Source organism: Callorhinus ursinus, unplaced genomic scaffold, assembly GCF_003265705.2.
Source record: "Callorhinus ursinus isolate GAN/ISIS: 27379988/994484 unplaced genomic scaffold, GSC_fseal_2.0 scaffold54, whole genome shotgun sequence".
In the NCBI taxonomy this organism is placed as follows: Eukaryota; Metazoa; Chordata; class Mammalia; order Carnivora; family Otariidae; genus Callorhinus; species Callorhinus ursinus.
Window position 1 is genome coordinate 7,118,257 of NW_027397116.1, and position 18,153 is coordinate 7,136,409.

The 18,153-nt window shown below is 35.3% G+C and overlaps 1 protein-coding gene and 1 long non-coding RNA gene across 2 annotated transcripts in view; one reads left to right on the forward strand and one right to left on the reverse strand.

The window, feature by feature from the left end:
• Positions 1-17,903, reverse strand: part of LYPLAL1 (lysophospholipase like 1) — a 35,042-nt gene extending 17,139 nt beyond the window's left edge. Inside the window, exons 1-2 of the mRNA XM_025892084.2 lie at positions 17,767-17,903; positions 12,578-12,677 (exon numbers count right to left, since the gene is read on the reverse strand). Coding sequence (XP_025747869.1) covers positions 12,578-12,677; positions 17,767-17,860 — 194 coding nt within the window. The 5' untranslated portion in view covers positions 17,861-17,903. The remainder of the gene's footprint in view (positions 1-12,577; positions 12,678-17,766) is intronic.
• A 52-nt stretch (positions 17,904-17,955) lies between these two features.
• Positions 17,956-18,153, forward strand: part of LOC141371024 (uncharacterized) — a 60,103-nt gene continuing 59,905 nt past the window's right edge. The window contains exon 1 of the long non-coding RNA XR_012375626.1: positions 17,956-18,070. This is a non-coding gene — a long non-coding RNA (uncharacterized lncRNA). The remainder of the gene's footprint in view (positions 18,071-18,153) is intronic.

Consider the following 18,153-nt stretch of genomic DNA (forward strand, 5'->3'; position numbering starts at 1 on the left):
TCTACTTCCCTCTTGATTTTATTCTGCTATTTCTGTAAGTATTTATTTCCCTGTCTAAACACTTAAATAAGGATGATATCATAGGCTAAAATCTGAATCATTCTGGGAACTCAGCCATTAATAGAAAAAAATGACACTCACTTAACTTTTTGTCTTTGACAGTGCCTTACTTAATCAGACATAGATGCTCCATGGAGGTGGATTCCCGAAGTAAATTTCACAAATATAGATAGATAGGAGTTTTTTGTTCTCTCAATTCTCTAAGAGAATTACAATTTGTTCAAAAGAGATAACTGGGAAAATTTAATGAGACAAAGAATAATTTAGAACTTGCTAAGAAAACATAATCAAGAATGCATAATTCTCTTAGTATGTTAGAATAACCTTTAAAGAAAGCATAAAAATAAGACTTTTCTAAAACAGCTAAACAAACTGGCACACATGTTATACTCATTCACCTTTTCCCTCAAATAAATCACTTTATTAGCTAGTATAAAACAGCTCAGACATTACCACAATAAATAAATATGCTTGGTAAAGAACATCTGTGTGGCTCCTAAGTCAATCAATCAATCAAACACACTGGTAAAATATTAAGCTGGAATAAAATGTCCAAGGCTAAAAAACAAAAGAGTTGACATTCAGCTTGATACCAAGTTCTGTTTTGATCTGTGTTCTCTGAAAGTCATAAAATCAAAAGGTCATTCATAACCTTTAAGATAACATCACGTGGCTCCAGTCTACCTCTGTGTCATTTCATAGAACCTCCCCAGCAATCACCAGGTCCAGGCACATTTCCCTCTTGTTTTTCTTCAAACAGGACAGCCTCATTATTGATGTAGGGGCTTTGCATCTGATATTCTCTCTACCTGGAATGCTCTGTGTCACACTTCTGCATGGTGGGGCTTCCATCGATCATTTAGGTCTCAGCTCAAATGTTCCCTCCTTAGGGAGGTCTTCTTTGACCCTACAATTTAAAGTGTATCTCCCCTCCACCCTAAAACACACACACACATACACTCTCTCTCTCTCTCTCTTTCTATTCCATTATTCTACTTACCTGTCTTAACAGAATGTATCACTATTTGAAATGAATATATTTAGTTGCTCTTATATTTTCCATTGATTCTTTTCCACAGCAATACCCTCAGTGCCAAGAACAAGTATTTGTTGAATGATGAATGTCAATAATCATTTGTGTCACTGGGAATAATTTGGGTCAGCTGGAAATAAGAGAATTATCTAATATTGGTCTATTTTGCTCTGAATATCTTTTGACTTTAATTTGTGTAAAATCCGTATCGCGATTTCTAGGAAAAGGTCAAATTTTTTTGTTGCTTAAAAAAAACGTTTCTAAGAAAAGTTTTTACATACAAATAGGTATTTAACTGTGCTATTTAAAATAATTACCAAATAAGTAAAACTATTTCTTCAAAATAGCTGTTTTTAGTACGTTCCTTACCAGTGAAGTGTACTTGAAGTACAGATCTATTGGTATCAGGAGAGTGATCTCCTAATATTGTGCTTCAGATAGGAATCGAATTTCAAGTGACAGAGTAAAAATGAATCCATTATTATCTACACCTAAATCTAAAATACCTAACCCTGTTCTGGAATACATTTAATAAAAAATATAAACATACATTTCCCTGGAAAAACAGTAATCAAAAAGTAGAGGCACTATGCAAATCTTATGACTGCTAGAATTTTTCAAAACAATGAGAGCAATTTATATCATCATATAAGTTATTAATTGGCTTGTTAAAAAATTGCTATTATTTTTAAAATGGAAATTCTAATAGTAAGCCCAAACCAAGAAAACCTCTAATTACAAATACAACTAAAGTATGCGTTAGAAACAAAAATCTTTATTGAGCACTTCAATTAAATAGAGTTCAAATTAATAATGAAAAAAATGAAGCAATATTTTCCATTTAAATCAACACAGCAAGTTAACTGCCGACTTTTACTTAATATACCCCTAACTTAGCTGATTAAAAACATCTATTAAATAGGGTTGAGGAAAAGGAATACCTTATAGTCAAAATGGCAATTTACACTTTAATCAAAACATACTGACATGCCGTAATAGACCACAACTTGGTAAATATAACAGACTATTGTTCTCTTCTTAAGCTCTTCAAAATATGTATGACTATTGAAAACAAAAATTATAACTGTGTTTTGACAGGGTTTTCAATATATGTAAATGAAATACATATGACAAGCATAACGGGGGGGGAGATAAAGGTAACTATATGGTTGTGTGCTTCCTACATTTCATGTCAAGTAAAAATCTAACTAGGTGAAAGGTTTGATATACATCTTGTAATTCCTAGAACAATTGGGAAAAAATAAAAATACACAGTTGAAATGGAATATTAACAAAATTCAAATTATCCATAAAGAAGACAGCACAGGGAGAAAGAGGAAGAAAAAGCTGTAGACTTAAAGTCAAACATTATCACTGACTACATTAAATGTAAATGGTCTAAACAAATCACTTAAAAGAAACCACCACATTGGTTAAAGAGAAAAAACAAAGCTCAAATACATGATGTCTTTAAGAAACCCACTTTAAATATAATGATATAGATTGGCTAAAAGCAAAAAGATGAAAAAAAGACATACTATACTATTATTTGTTGTAAGTACATAAAAATGCGTTTTAGCATCTTGTTCCTGCATCCTGTTGTCTTCCTAAATTCACTAATTCTAGTAGTTATTTAGTAGATTCCTTATGATCTTTGTGTAAACAGTCATATCATCTGGGAATAAAGGCACTGTTACATTCTCCTCTTCAACCTTTATTCTTTTTATTTCATCATCTTGCCTTACTGCACTTGTTTGAACTTCCATACATTGTTGAACAGAATCAAGGACCTCCTCTGGCCCAGCGTCAGGGCTCCCAGCTCAGCAGGGAATCTGCTTCTCCCTCTGCCCCTCACCCCACTCGCGCTCTCTCTCTCAAATAAAAAAAACTTTAAAAAAAAGGACCTCCTTCTCTGTAATCTTTGAGGGGAAGTATTCAGTATCTCACCATTTAAATATGATGTTATACAAGTTTTTATCTATGCACCTTTTATTATGTTGAGAAAATTTCATTCTTTACCTAATTAGTGGAGAGTTTTCTTTATGAACTGGTTAAATACTTTTTCTGTATCCTTTGAAATAAACATGTTTTTTAATCTTTCGTTTTGTTAACACAGTGATTACACTGATGGATTTTCAAATGTTAAGCTAACTTTTCATTCCTGGGATAAACTCCATCTGGTCATAATGTATTATCCATTTTATATGTAGCTGAATTTGATTTGCTAGTGTTCTGTGAAGGAATTTTACATGTATGTTTATGAGGGTATTGATTTGTAGTTTTCTTCAATGTCTTTGTAAAGTTTTGTTATCAGGGTTATACTGGTCTCTTAATATGTGTTAGGAAATGCTCCTATTTCCTGAGTTTGTGTTGTTTCTTACTTCGATGTTCAATAAAATTTACTAGTGGAATTAAGTGGACCTGAAGGTTGCTTGTGTGAAGGTTCTGATAATGAATTCAATTTCTTTTATAATGAGGGTATTCTGATTTTTATTGTATTTTTATGTCAGTTTTGGTCATTTGTGTTTCTCATGGAATTTGTATCTTTTCTCTAATTGTTCAACTTTATTAGCATAAAGTTGTTCATGATAGTTCCCTTTACTGCCTTTAGGATTTGTGCTGATATTCTTTAATTTCATATTTAGAAATATGTTGTTAATTTCCAAATTATTTGGGAGTATTCTAGATATCTTATTGCTATTGATTTCTAATTTCATTCCATCCTTGTCACAGAAAATATTCTGTACAATCTCAGTCTTTTGATACTCACTGGTACTTATAGTATGGTCTTCCTTCTATATAATCTCTTGGTGACTGTCCTACAAGCTTTTTTTGTATAGAGTTCTATAAATATCAATGTTCAAGACACTAATCAAATTTTATATCTGCTTAGCCATTCTTTTTCTAAATTGTCCTATTAGATCCTGACGAATGAGTATTAAAATCTTCAACTATGATTGTAGATCAGTCTACTTCTCCCTTTAGTTCTGTCAGTTTTCTCTGCATGTGCTTATAAGCAGTATTATAAAGTCTTCTTCTTTAATATCTACTTTTAGCTTATAACTGTTCATTTTTATCTCTGGTAATACCCTGAAATATACTTTATTTAATAATAATATAGTATGTCAGCTTTCCTATGTTTACTGTTTATATAGGATATCTTTTCCCCTCCTTTTGCTTTTTGATTAGTACCTTTTTCCAAACTTAAAATTACTATCTCTAATAATCTCAAGCATGTAAATAATAAAGACATTTAAAAAGTTATCTCCAATAATAATGTTAACTGAATTTAAATAAAAATTAAAAAAATTAAAATAGAAAGTTACCTCCTGCAAAAATGTTTTTATATATAAAACCCCATTTCAAATTAACCTATATTTTCCAAAGTAAGAGCTCTCAAATTTTGATGCAGAAAATGCAAGGAGCCAGATCACATCCGAAATCTGCTTCCATTTTCAGAGGTGGGAAGGAAGATTCTGTAATTTTTTTAATATAAATATGCTGGTATACTTGAGTACAAATGGTTGACAGATACTTTAATCTACCTACATGAGAAGTGGTGCTCCTTAAATTGCAAATTATGAGCTCTATCTCATACTTACTCAATCAGAATCTAAGAGATTGTAACCTAAAAATCCACATTTTAATTATATCCCAGATGATTCTTATTGGGAACAGTGTATTTTAAAAACAATTATCTTCCAGTTTAAAATTCCAATTTTTCAATTAACTGTAAAGCTAAAAAAAAAAAAAAAAATCCTTCCAATTGGGTGCTGACTCATGAACATTGGGCCAGTGTATTAAATTTAAAATGCCCCAAACAAAACACATTGCATGTTCAATCACTGCATGTACAATATTGTCATAGATTCCCTACCTTAACATCACCACCTTTTCCTTTCCTCTAATTTTCAATTCTTCCCAGTCTCTGCTGTGTGAATCTCTCTTGAATTGAATGCTTGTATTACATTTCCACCACAGTGACCTAGTTCAGACTTTTATGATTGCTAGACCAGTGGATCTCACCTCTGGCTGCCTACGAGAATCAGAAATGAAGCTTTTAAAAATCTTTCTGCCTTGGCCACATCCCAAGCCAATTAAATCAAACTCTCTGGGGGTAACAACCAGATGCAGTTGCAGATAAAATACAGGACACCAGTTAAATTTTAATTTCAGATAAACAATAAATACTTTTTTTAGTATAAATATGTTCCAGATATTGTTTCTTTACTTGCTAAATAAAGCTGGCAACCCTATACTCTAGCATCGGTAATAATCACTGAAATGTATGTACAGGATCAGCAAGTAAAATATATAGCCCATCGTGAGCTGGAGTTTAAAAATTCTGAAAGCTACTGCGTTAGACCAGGGGTCAGCAAACGTTTTCTGTAAAAGCCACAGAGTAAATATTTTAGGCTCTGTGGACCATATAGTCTCTTTGGCAACTACTGAACTCCGTTTTGTAGCACAAAAGCAACCACAGATAATATGTAAATGATAGAGTGTGGCTGTATTCCAATAAAACTTTATTTGTAAGAATAGGTGGTTGGCCATATTTAACCCACAGGCTGTAGTTTGCTGACCCTACTCTAGATGATCAGATCATTTCAGACTTCCATTTTGTTATTCAATATATTCATTATTTTTCCCAGCTTTACATCGTCTGGAAATTTGAACAGTGTGAAAATAAAACTCATGTATATGAAAATAAAACTGCTAGCCCAAATATTCCTTGGAAATAACAACCCACACACATAGGTCTGGGAAATTTCTTCAAGGATTATCAGCAATTAATTCTCTGGATAATATTCCTACATCTGCCCACAAGGATATCACAGATTACTATTAATAACTAACAGTTATTCAGTGCTTATTTTATGTCAGTCATCATGCTGAGGAATTTACATATATATTCAATAACATCATATATTCTCATGACAACTCTTTGAAGTAGATACAATTATTACTTCCAGTTTGCACTTCAGGAAATTGGGACACCAATAGAGAGGTGAAATACCTTGCTCAAGATCTTACAGGACTTAAGTAGAGAAATCTAGCTTCAAACCCAGGCCTGCCTAATCCAAAGATATTCTTAACCACTGTACCACAATAATTCTATCTATCTTCAATAGCCTACTGAACAATATGATATCTTGGATATTTCCCTGACCTATTGGTCCAACAGTGTGGCAAAAAAAGAAGAGTATTACATTACTGGTTCTTATTTATACTCCATAAAATCTGAAGTGACCTAAAATTCAAAAAGTTAATGACTAAAGGATTTTGGAAATCTAGTCCCATCTGTTCATTTTAGACATGTGAAAATTAAGACCCCAGAACTGATAAAGTCTTCATTAACGGACTTCACAATTTTATTTTAAATAAGAATTAGATGACATACTTCTAAAAGTCTTCACTTTTCCTCCTTAACTGAAGTACTGGTTTCTCAAAGATTGCACATTGTATAGCACATATCAGATTGCTGATTCAAAGTAATCAGAAGGAATAACAAATGAATTTATTGCTTATATATTACTATATTTGTCACTCTGGATATGTATCACATAACTTTTACTTTTATTAACATATAATACACTTAAATATAAATGGCACGAAAATGAATAAAACATAAATGTAACTATACATATTTCCAAACCTTATATCCATTAACTAAACTTAGAAATAATCCAACAAATTAGTACTCTGTTCCTGTTTTGATACTTTGTATTTTTCTTCTCAGTCTGTTATCTTTTAGAGGCTGTTAAATTATAAAGTAGATCTCATTGTAAAGGCAACGATTTTGTGATGAAGAAAAAATATTTAAAGAATTCTGAGTGTACAAGGAAAAAAATCATCTATCTATGTTTACCTAAACACATTAGATTAGTAAACTGCTAGGGTGAATTAGTTATACTGAAAACACTGTTTGTTTGATAACTGATAGATAACCCTTAGAGAGCCTCAGAAATAAAATGAGAAACTTTTAAAAATAAATTAATGCTAGTAAGTGTTCAGTGAAATGGGTATCCTGATACACTGCTAGTAATAATGCAAACTGTCCATTCTTAGAAAACAATTTAGAAGAGCTAATCCCCTAAACAAAAAGGAACTGACTATAAGGCCTCTGAGTACTTTCTAGGAATTTTTCCTGAAGGAAAATCAGAAATAGGGTAAATAGATAGATATATAGGGATAAACTGAGGATAAAAACTAAAACAGTCTACAAGAGAATAAATTTTAGAAGAATATTCTATAGCTATTAAAAGTTTTCTATATTTCAATGAGAAATTGTTATAGAAAATCATCAAATACAGTATTAAGTGAAAAAAAGGCAGAATTTATAATTGTATGTTTAGTATGAACTCACATTTGCAAAACTAAATAAACAAATAAGACATTAAAGATATTAAAGATAGGATGATGGTTTTAACAGTGGCCATCTACTTTTTATGATACTTGTGGTTTACTCAAGTTTTTACTTTTAGTTAGAAAAATGCAAAAGATTTCCAAAATGTTGTTCCTCTAGGACAAATTTTTATTAACTATATTTATATAAAATCACCACTAATAGTTCTAAAATCTGAGGGCATTAGGGGTGGACTGATTGAATAGTCTGGAAAAGGCATACTGAAGAGGCCAGATGGTGAACAAGAGTCATAATACATAACTACCAAACATAATTTAATGGGAAAAAACTAAGAAATGATCATTTGTGGGACAGAAAATTAGGTCTAAAAATATGAAAACCCTTAAAATGTATCACATTTAATTTGCCACGAAATTAAGGAAGTATCATCACCAATTTCAATAGGACAAGAGAATAAAATTTTTTTTTCAAAGATTTTATTTATTTATTTGACAGAGATAGAGACAGGGAGAGCAGGAACATAAGCAGCGGGAGTGGGAGAGGGAGAAGCAGGCCTACCCCTGAGAAGGGAGCCCGATGTGGGACTCGATCCCAGGATCCTGGGATCATGACCCGAGCCGAAGGCAGACGCTCAACAACTGAGCCACCCAGGCACCCGAGAATAAAATATTATTGAATTGTAAACACTATCTAGTGTCTTCAATTCAATGCCTTGAATGCCCATGTGCTTAAGTAAAAATAATCTGGAAATACATTAAAACAGAAAGGAAAGAGCATATACCAAAACTACAATGAGATGTAAGATGAACTAAGATGGAAAAAATCCTCAGTCAATAGAGATATGGTTCATATTTGAATGAAAACAGTTCAGATCTTGTAATTTTAAATTACATATTAAATACAGTTTCTAATTGTTCTGAAGAGTCAAAGACATCTGGAAGTAAGACTTGCTGATTTCTGCACTATTCATGGAACAAAAGAAAAATGATTTCACAGTAATGTTGAAATAGATTTTCTAATATAATAAAATGCTGAACCAGTTCTTGCTTGTTATACTTGCCTGTTATAAGATCCCTTCTGACATTTAGAAGATCATAAAATCCAAAGGTCTGGAGCCATTGGTAATCCTTGGTCAGTGACATTTGATTTCCAATGTGCAAAAGGACCAATGAAATACAGCAGAGCTACAGAATGTAAAACTTGCTGCATAAGTGACACAAAATAACTTTGCTAGGTCAGTTGAGGGCTCTGGTACTTATGTTTGAAAACAATAAACATTTTACAAACTTACTTGAATTGTTATGTTGACAGAAAATTAACTGGCATTATTATCCTTAATTACATGCATTTCATTTCACTCTCTTATTTGATGCCTCTAATCAAAGATAGAGGTCTGAGATGTAATATCCCATGACGCAGATCTGTAGATCTTACTTATAGTAAAAACACATGTATACACCGTTTCTGAAAATTTTTGAAAAGCCCTTGAGTTCTTGAATGGGAAACTGCAAAGTTTATTCAATTGTGAGGTTTTTATTTCTTCATTTTAGGAATCTTAGAACCAGTGAAAACTGGGAAGCAAAGCTTCACAATCCCATGCTCTCAAGAGTAAATTCTGAAGGAAAGTGGACTTTTGTATTTAATGTTTCTGACCTAGAGTAATTAAATCTAAAAATAAAGAAAGCCTAGTACATAAAGACCTGTTCTTAGGTGCAATCTCAACTTCTTTTTGTATCGATTCAAAGACAATGATGCTATTCATACTTTAATTACCTCAGAGATTTGTTTTTCTAAAATATAAACAGCTGACCACACTGTAACATTTTTTTTTCCCTAACAGAGAACCAAGATACTAATCATCTGGTATGTGTGGGAATAGAGGTGTAATTTTAAAGCAGGGTTTCCCAGCCTAGGCACCACTGTGCTTTGGGGCTGGATAACGGTCTGTTGCGGGGGCTGTCCTGAGCAGTGTAGGATGCTGAGCAGCATCCCAGGCTTCTACCCACTAGCTGCTGGGAGCCTCTTATGCTGCTTCCCCAGCCCGCTGTGACAAACAAAAATGTCTCCCAACATTGCAAATGTTCTCAGAGGAAGAATCATCCTTGCTTGAGAACTAACCATTTAAATCGTCTCATCATTTACGAACCATGAGAGATGATGGACTCTGAAAAACAAACTGAGGGTTCTAGAGGGTAGGGGGGTGGGGGGATGGGTTAGCCTGGTGATGGGTATTGAGGAGGGCACGTTTTGCATGGTGCACTGGGTGTTATGAACAAACAATGAATCATGGAACACTGCATCAAAAACTAATGATGTAATATATGGTGATTAACATAACAATAAAAAAAATTAAAAAAAAAATAAATCGTCTCATCATTTAAAAAAAAATCTTACAAGTTCAAGCACTAAAACCCATGTGAAATCTAAGTAAAAATGATTTGATCTAGGATAGTCATCCCTGACATACTATAAATGTATGGGACCTCCTTTTAAAAGTCTAAAATTACACAGCCCAAAATGGTAACTCCTAGCCACGTGGAGCTATAGAGCATTTTAAAAATGTACCTAGTTTAACCAGGTACTTAACTTTTACTTTTATTTAATGTCATTTTTTTATTGAAGTATAAGTAACATACAGTGTTACATTAGTTGCAGGTATACAACATGCTTCAACAATTCTATACATTACTCAGTGCTCACCACTGATAAATGTAGTCACCATCTGTCAAATGTTGTTAACATTATTGACTATATTCCTTATGCTCTACTCTTCATCTCTGTGGCTTATTTTATTACTGTAAATTTGTACCTCTTAATCCCATTTATCTGCTTCACCCATCCCCCACCCACCTCCCCTCTGGCAACCATCAGTTTGTTCTTTGTATTTTAGAATCTGTTTTTTGGTTTCTTTGTTTGTTCGTTGTTTTACATTCCACATATAAGTGAGATCACGTGGTATTTGTCTTTCTCTGACTTACTTCACTTAGCATAATACCTCTAGGTCCATCCACCTTGTTGCACATGGCAAGATCTCATTCTTTTTTATGGCTGAGTAATACTCCTGTGTGTGTGTGTGTGTACACACACACACACACGCACCACATCTTTATCTGTTCATTTATTGATGGCACTTCGGTTGCTTCCATATCTTGGTTATTGTGAATAACACTGCAATAATAAACAGAGGAGTGCATCTATCTTTTCAAATTAGTGTTTTGTTTTCTTTGAGGAAATAATTATTTATTTAATATAAATCTAATCGATCAATCAGCATCCAAATGGAGATATGCTGCACATGTGAAATATATACCAGATTTCAAAGATTCAGAATGAATAAAAGAATGTAATTATCACTTTAATAATTTTATATTGATTTATATTGATTTTATACTGATTCAACATTACATGTTGAAATGATAATATTTTGGATATAATGGGTTAAATAAAATATATTATTAAAATTAATTTACTTGTTTGTTTTTCTTTTTTTAATGTGGTGTCAGGAACACTTAACTTTACATACGTGGCTCATATTATATTCATTGGTTAGCATGGTCTAAAATGTTTGATGGTGTGTTCAAATAGGTATTGACGATGAAAATATATAATACCAAAAAGTTACCATGAATTCAGTGAAATATTTCAGTGCTTTTATATTTTACTTAAACACAACAGCACCCACAAATAATACTGAGTGCACATGGAGATTTTTGGATTCTCAGGGCCTAAAGTTTGAGATTCACTGGTCTGGAACACATATCAAAACTGGCAATGTACTGAATGGAGCACTGGGTGTTATATGCAAACAATCATGGAGCACTACATCAAAAACTAATGATGTAATGTATGTGATTAACATAGTTAAAAAAACTGGCGATGATATAAAATTCATAAGCTGAAAGCATTAATTCTAGAATCTATTTCCAATGATCTTCCATTCAATTTAGTCAGACAATTATGATTATATTTAGGCTGAAATGAACTTCTCTTTCCCATCTCCATAGGAATACCACTGTCTTTCTCCTTCCAAACTTCACTTACCCTAAAAACCAACAGCAATGACAAGCTCTTTTGACATTTCAAAGACATTCAACTTACAACACAAAATTAACCCCTTGGTCAGTAGGTCTTTTATTTGCACTACCAAACTACTAAACTCCTCTAAAATTATATAAAAATAATAACTTTTTTGAATCTTAAATTTTACAACAAAATTATCATTTTATTGTTCTACCTCTTTCAATTCTATCAATTGCAGTAAGTAAAATCTTAATTATACATAAAAAGGTCCTTGAAGTTCTGGTTCTGATTCTCCTTAACACTAAGTTAATAGAAAAATAAAAACAAAATGCCTTTGCATAAGCACACAGTATAATTAATAAGAATAAATCAAGAACAGATCATGGGAAATCAGAGTGGGATGCATAGCTCAGAGAACATAATTTTGGTTACCCAAAAAAGTATTTGCAAACCCCAGTTTAAGCATGTGCTCAGGATAAAAGCCTATGCAGATGCTAACTAAATAATTACAAAAAGCAGTATGACTTCAAAACTATACCAATCTCATGATTGTGCATTTTGTTAAACACATCTACCGGTTGTATAATCTAAATATTTATTAAGTAGTCAATTCCATATTCCTATTATGGTTTACTGATTCAAAAAGCTTAACATTGTTTCTAAATCTTTTTAAGTGTAGAAAGCATGCCACAAAACCCTTTGCCAGAGATTTTGAACTCTGGCATAACTAAATTAGAAAGCTTATACTTGTTGAGAGCTATTAGTTTCTTTTTGGGGTAAACAAAGGGAAAAGAGAATTTGAAAGATGAGCAATCTGCAGGGCCACAGGAAGCAGAGTTCTGTAGGTGTGCTTAGGACAAAGTTTAAGTTAAGAGCTTCAGGGAATGCTTTACAAAGAGGGAAGAAATTATCTGCCTCGCAAAACTTGGCCCAATTGCGGAATTGGGGGGAAAAAAAGGTTCTAGAAGAAAAGGTACCCCAATTCAAAATAACTTTAAATACAGAATTAAGTTTAAAGAACATTTAGCTAGTACATCTATTTATATAATTTTATGCCACAGTTATACTGAGCAGTGAGATAAATTATTACTGCATACCTGGGAGGAGCTGTTGGATAAATAATTTTTATGTGTTGGAATGTTAACTCTTGATTTAAAACCTGCTTGATCCATGTTCTCAATCCTTGTCCAGAATCACCTGATGGATCACAAAATGTAGATTAAGATAAAACATTTTGACAACACAGTGTATTTAAAAGCAAGTCTGTAACTTTCATTATCATACAGAGGCTGGAACAAGGAATACAAAAAAAATCTCCATATATAAAAATAACTGCATAGAAACCAATTTATCAACATGAATTAATTGATCAGGCATCAATAACTAGAAACAATTTAGACAGTTTTACTCCTAACTTCACCACTGATCACTTAAAAGACCTTGTTTGAGTTTTAGGTTTCCTTGTTTGTTTAAAGGGTATAACAGGCACAAATACATGAAGTAAATTATTTTTTCCGAAAAAAATTCTTTCTGTATCTGATTTTAAACTGTCATTTCTTATCTTACTCTTAAAAATAGTAAACTTCTGAAGTGAATATAAACTTTTGTAGTTGGAACAACCTAAAACAATTTTTTTGGTTAAAATAACAAGATCTTTCAAAAGGGGTATTTAGCAAACCTTATTTTTAACTTGAAGAAATCTAAATTTAATTTTGATAACAGGTTTACATGGTGTAAAATAATGATTATACATTCCAAGGCTGAAAAATAATCAAAATCCATGCAAGAATTAATGTATGGATATTTCCATTAAAAAAATGGAAGGAAATATATAGGTCCATGTTATGTAGTCATGAAGAGGAAATTTTTAAAGGTAACAACTTTTAATTGTTTAAATCAGCTCATTAAGACATCAACTCAAAGTCTATCTACTGAATACCTATTACTGTGTCACGCACTGTGCTCACTGCTAGAGGCAGTGATGGCAAGATGAGGAAGAGTCCTACGCTCACTGAGGATACAGTTTATTGTGAGAAACACACATAAGTCAAACAGTCATACATAAACATGAAAGACAAATGTAACCACTGCAGAGATGAGACACTTGGTGCTGCCAGGGTTTATTATATTCAGAACGAACCCAGCTAAGGAGGTCAGGGGTAACATTACTAGAATATAAGCTCTACAAAGCGAAGTTCATTTTGTATTTTATCCGGTGTCATTTTTTTATTTAATGCCTAGATCACAAATGACACAAACTGACAGCTTTCAGATCTACAGGATGGTGAAAAGTGAAGCGCACAAGGAAAGAGCAACTCGGACAGAATATGGCAAATGCTGAGATCCTTTACAGGAAGGAGGAGGAGGACATCTAGGAATGAGAGAAAGAGCAGTGAGTGCAAGATGAGGCCAGAGAAACTATAGGGATGTGGCAAATCCTGAGCACGGAGCTACTTTTTGGCAGAAAGGTGGCCATCTTCTAAGGGTCACTCTGGCAGCTGCGTGAAGGAAGACAGGAGCGGGGAACAAAAGTAGGTGTGGGGAGACCAATTAGGAGGCTACTGTCCAGGTGACAGATGCTGAAATTAGGGGTCTAGCGATGGCATGTACGGGAATAGGTACAAGGATACTTAGGAGATAAAATAAATAGGGATTGGTAAAGGATTAGTTATGGGGGGTCAATGGTGGAAGGTTTCAAAGATGACGGTGAGGTTTCTGGCCAGGATAACGGAGTGAACAATGGAACTACCCACTGAGACAGGAAACACCTGAAATCAGCGGGGCTACACTCGCTACACTGCCTACAAGGTCCTCTACCTCTATAACCAGCCGCAAGACAAACGCTGTAAGCTATGAATGGTGCTTACATTTTTTTAAGAGTTGCTAAAAAAAAAAAATAAAGAAAAAGGAGAAAAGGGAAGAGAGGCAGAAAAGAAAAATGTCCAAGAAACCATATCTGGCTCACAAAACCTGAAATGGTTGCTGAATGCTGTTCCCATGAATGTCGGGGAACCTACCTCAGGGCCTCTGTCCCAGGTTCTCCCTTGTCCGCAACATTCTAACCCAACAGCCACATAATTCACTCACTCGAGGCCAGCTGCCTAAGGACCACATTCATAGTGAGGCCTACTCTGAACACCTTATCTAAAACTATCACCCCCGACACCTTCTATCCCCCTTGCCTTGCTTTCCGTTTTTTCCACAGAACTTACTACTACCCACTATATAATATCTCCTCCACTGGAATGTAAGTTCCACAAGAAGAGGGATTTTTGGGGCACCTGGGTGGCTTAGTCGTTAAGCGTCTGCCTTGCGCTCAGGTCCTGACTCCAGGGTCCTGGGATCGAGCCCCGCGTCGGGCTCCCTGCTCCGCGGGAAGCCTTTTGCTCCCTCTCCCACTCCCCCTGCTTGTGTTCCCTCTCTCAACTGTGTCTCTCTCTGTCAAATAAAGAAATAAATACAAGAACAGGGATTTTTGTTTGTTTCGTTCATCAATATATGCCTGGAGCCTAGAACAGTGCCTTGCACAGTGGCCATATAATAGATATTTCTTGAATGGATTAATAAATGAACACTTATTAGGCAGTGGGAAAAACTTGTCCAGAACTTGAAGGAAAATTAAAATAGAGACACAAATTTATGTCACCACATAGAGGAAAAGACAGAATACTCAGGCATATATGCACATTAGCCTGGAGAGAAATGAAAAAAGAGGTCATAGGACCAAATTCTGAGGAGCCCCAACATTAATGGACAGATAGAACAGGATGAGTGTGCAAAAATCAGTGAAAAGGAGTAAACAGGTAGAAAGAAACAAGAAAGTGTTTCGAGAACACTGAATGTTGTGGACAGTTCAAATAAGATGATGAATAAAAAATGTTCCCCACATTTAGCAACACAGAAGTTACAAGTAACTTTATTAAGAGCCAACTCAGTTTGCTGAGACTTACTGCATGAAGAGAAAGCAAGATATGCACGATTTGGGTCTGTGTGAACCTTACAGCACAGTGTGGAATACAGACATTAAATCTGGTAATTACAAATATGAGTACCATTAAAAGAAGTACCACAGTGTTCTAAAGGAGCATACAACAGAGTGAATTAATCTAAGCTGGGAAGCTGAACAAAGCTAATTAAACTATTGTTTGTTTTTAGCATCCTGAAAAAAGGTACTTCTTTGGTATTTTAGCAGTAGGAAAGGCTCAAGTTAAGTTGGCTATATCTTACATTCCCATATGTCCTTCTACGGCTCCATATTCTAGAAGAGAACTTCAGCCCTTTAAGATTAAAAACAAAAACAAAAACAAAAAAACTGCCTCTAAATACACTTTTCCAACCTTGAAGAGCAAAACTTAATGCTACAAAGTAACATCCGTTCAGCCATTCACAAGGCCCACTTTTTAAAAAGCCAGCACTTTATTCTAAGAGCGTGGTAAAACTATTAAAATTGGTTTGGCCGTATTTGGATTAACCAGAACCCAAACACCTATAACATAACCACATATAATAAAGTCTAATGTAAAATCATACTTCCAGTAAGGGTTTTAATTTACTACAACAGAGCTCTAATTATATGGGAATTGCATTTCATTTGCATAATTAGCAGAATTCTTTGAATTCTTTGTTCCAAAGTTCAAAGGGAAAAATATATATTTTGGGTTTACACTTTATAAAAATATCAGTAATTTGGAATTGAAAAAAGTAAGGATGGTACTTTAAGCAAAGTGGCCCAAGGAAAAAAGAAAAATCTAGGAGTTATTTCCTAAAGATTTAATGAAACAATTAAATTATTTATTACAAAGACTATGGTATCCAGGAATTTCTGGATGCTTATAAATGAGCATCCTTGGAGCCCCAAATAGTGCCAGGAAGTCTCTTAATTGTAAAGCTTTGGTGTCCTCTTCGACACCTCACTTCACCATTCTAAATATATTAGCCAAGTCTTTCCCTTTAAACATCTTTGGCCCATTTCTTCCCTATTTCCAAAATGATACAGTCTAGTTCAGAGTTTTTCCACCTTACCCCTTCTGGAGTCGGAGAGATCTGGGTGCCAATCCTAATTCCACTACCACTCATGGCAACAGCCACGTGACCTTGGGCAAGCTGTTCAGCTTATCAGGGCTCATTTTTTTAAAATGAGAATACTTCCCACACCTGCCCATTTCCAGGTCTCCACCTTGTACCTTTCCAATTCCCTCCATTATCCAACCACCATCCTCTTTAAGCCTACAAAAGTCTCAGCTCAAAGCCCACGTTCTCGGTCAAATTGGTAAAATCTGACAAACTCTTCGTCTTACAAATGCCTTAATATGCCTAACCACAGTTTTTTCCTTACAATTCTCTTGGCAGTAAATCATGTACCATCTTGTGATCTCCCATCCACTGCTGACTCAAACTAATTGAACTGTTTTTGTTTTTAACTTTAGGTAGGCGCCCTGAGGACACTGGCTGCATCTCATTTCTTTAAAAAATATTTCCCAAGAACTTACCCTAGGCCAAGCACTAGGGATGCAAAGAATAAAACAAGGGTCCTTACTCTTGAGGAAGGGAAAGTGAAGTGGGAAAGACAGGCTTACGTCATTACAGAGGAGTGTAAGGAATGCTATACAAAATTAAGCACACACACACCACTAAGGGCGAGCAGTGGAAGGAGAGTAATCTGCCCTTGGGATTGAGAGTGGACCCTGTGCTGTAACTCGGGGGCTTAAGGATAAGAAGGGGAAAGAGAAAAAAGAAGGAAGTAGCAGGAAAGGGAGGAAAGGGAGAAAGTACTCCAGCCCTGGCACAGTGCCTCCTTTTATAAGTATTAACTGTCTCAATAGTCTACAGCAGTACGAGAGACTGGAAAAAGAAAATGGCAAATAATCCAAGGCGGTTGAAAGCCCCAATCACTAACAGCTGACCCGGGAAAGTACTAAATAATTTGTCTCTAGCAGAAAACTTACCTTACTAACTTGCTCTGTTTAAACTTGAGGGAGAACAATGAGGGGGTCGGGGTGGTAGCAAGGGTTGCAATGGATGGAGAGAATGGTGTGGATGGAGGGATGGCCCAGTGGTGGGACACAAGGGCCATCACCGAGGACGATGGGTCAATGATCGAAAAAGAGAAGACACGGTGGGGAAGGCCGTGTGTCCACAGCCGCGGGGTTAGAAAGGGGAGGGTCGTCCTCTCCGAGACCACTGAGCCCCACCGAGGCCCAGCGACTCCTCCACTAGGGCAACACTAGGGGACCGAAGGGGAGGACGATTCCCAAGCAGAAAACTAGGACGTAAAACTGTAATCCACCTGAGCCGTGCAGGAAGATCAGAGAGGCGCTGTGCCTCCCAGCCGGCGACACTATGCAACGCTGCAACCGAACTGAACCCGACGTAGCCGCCATCGCTGCCGCCCGAGGAGTTCCGTGGGTCCCGCCCCTCCGCCGTCCCGCGGGCCCGCGCACGTAGGCACGCAGGGGCGGGGGCGCGCGCCTGAAGACGCGCATGCGCGGTGGGGCCGGTGCGGTCCTGACTCGGGGTCAAGTCTGAGGCAGTTCTTGTTGCCTTGAGAGTTTGGTTTTGCAGAGGGTGGTTTTGTGCAGGTGACAGCTTCGGTAAGCCTAATGGGTATATTTATTTGCTGTATGATTTTTAACTGCAACCCTGAAATTAAGGATTGCCTTTTTATTTCGAGAAA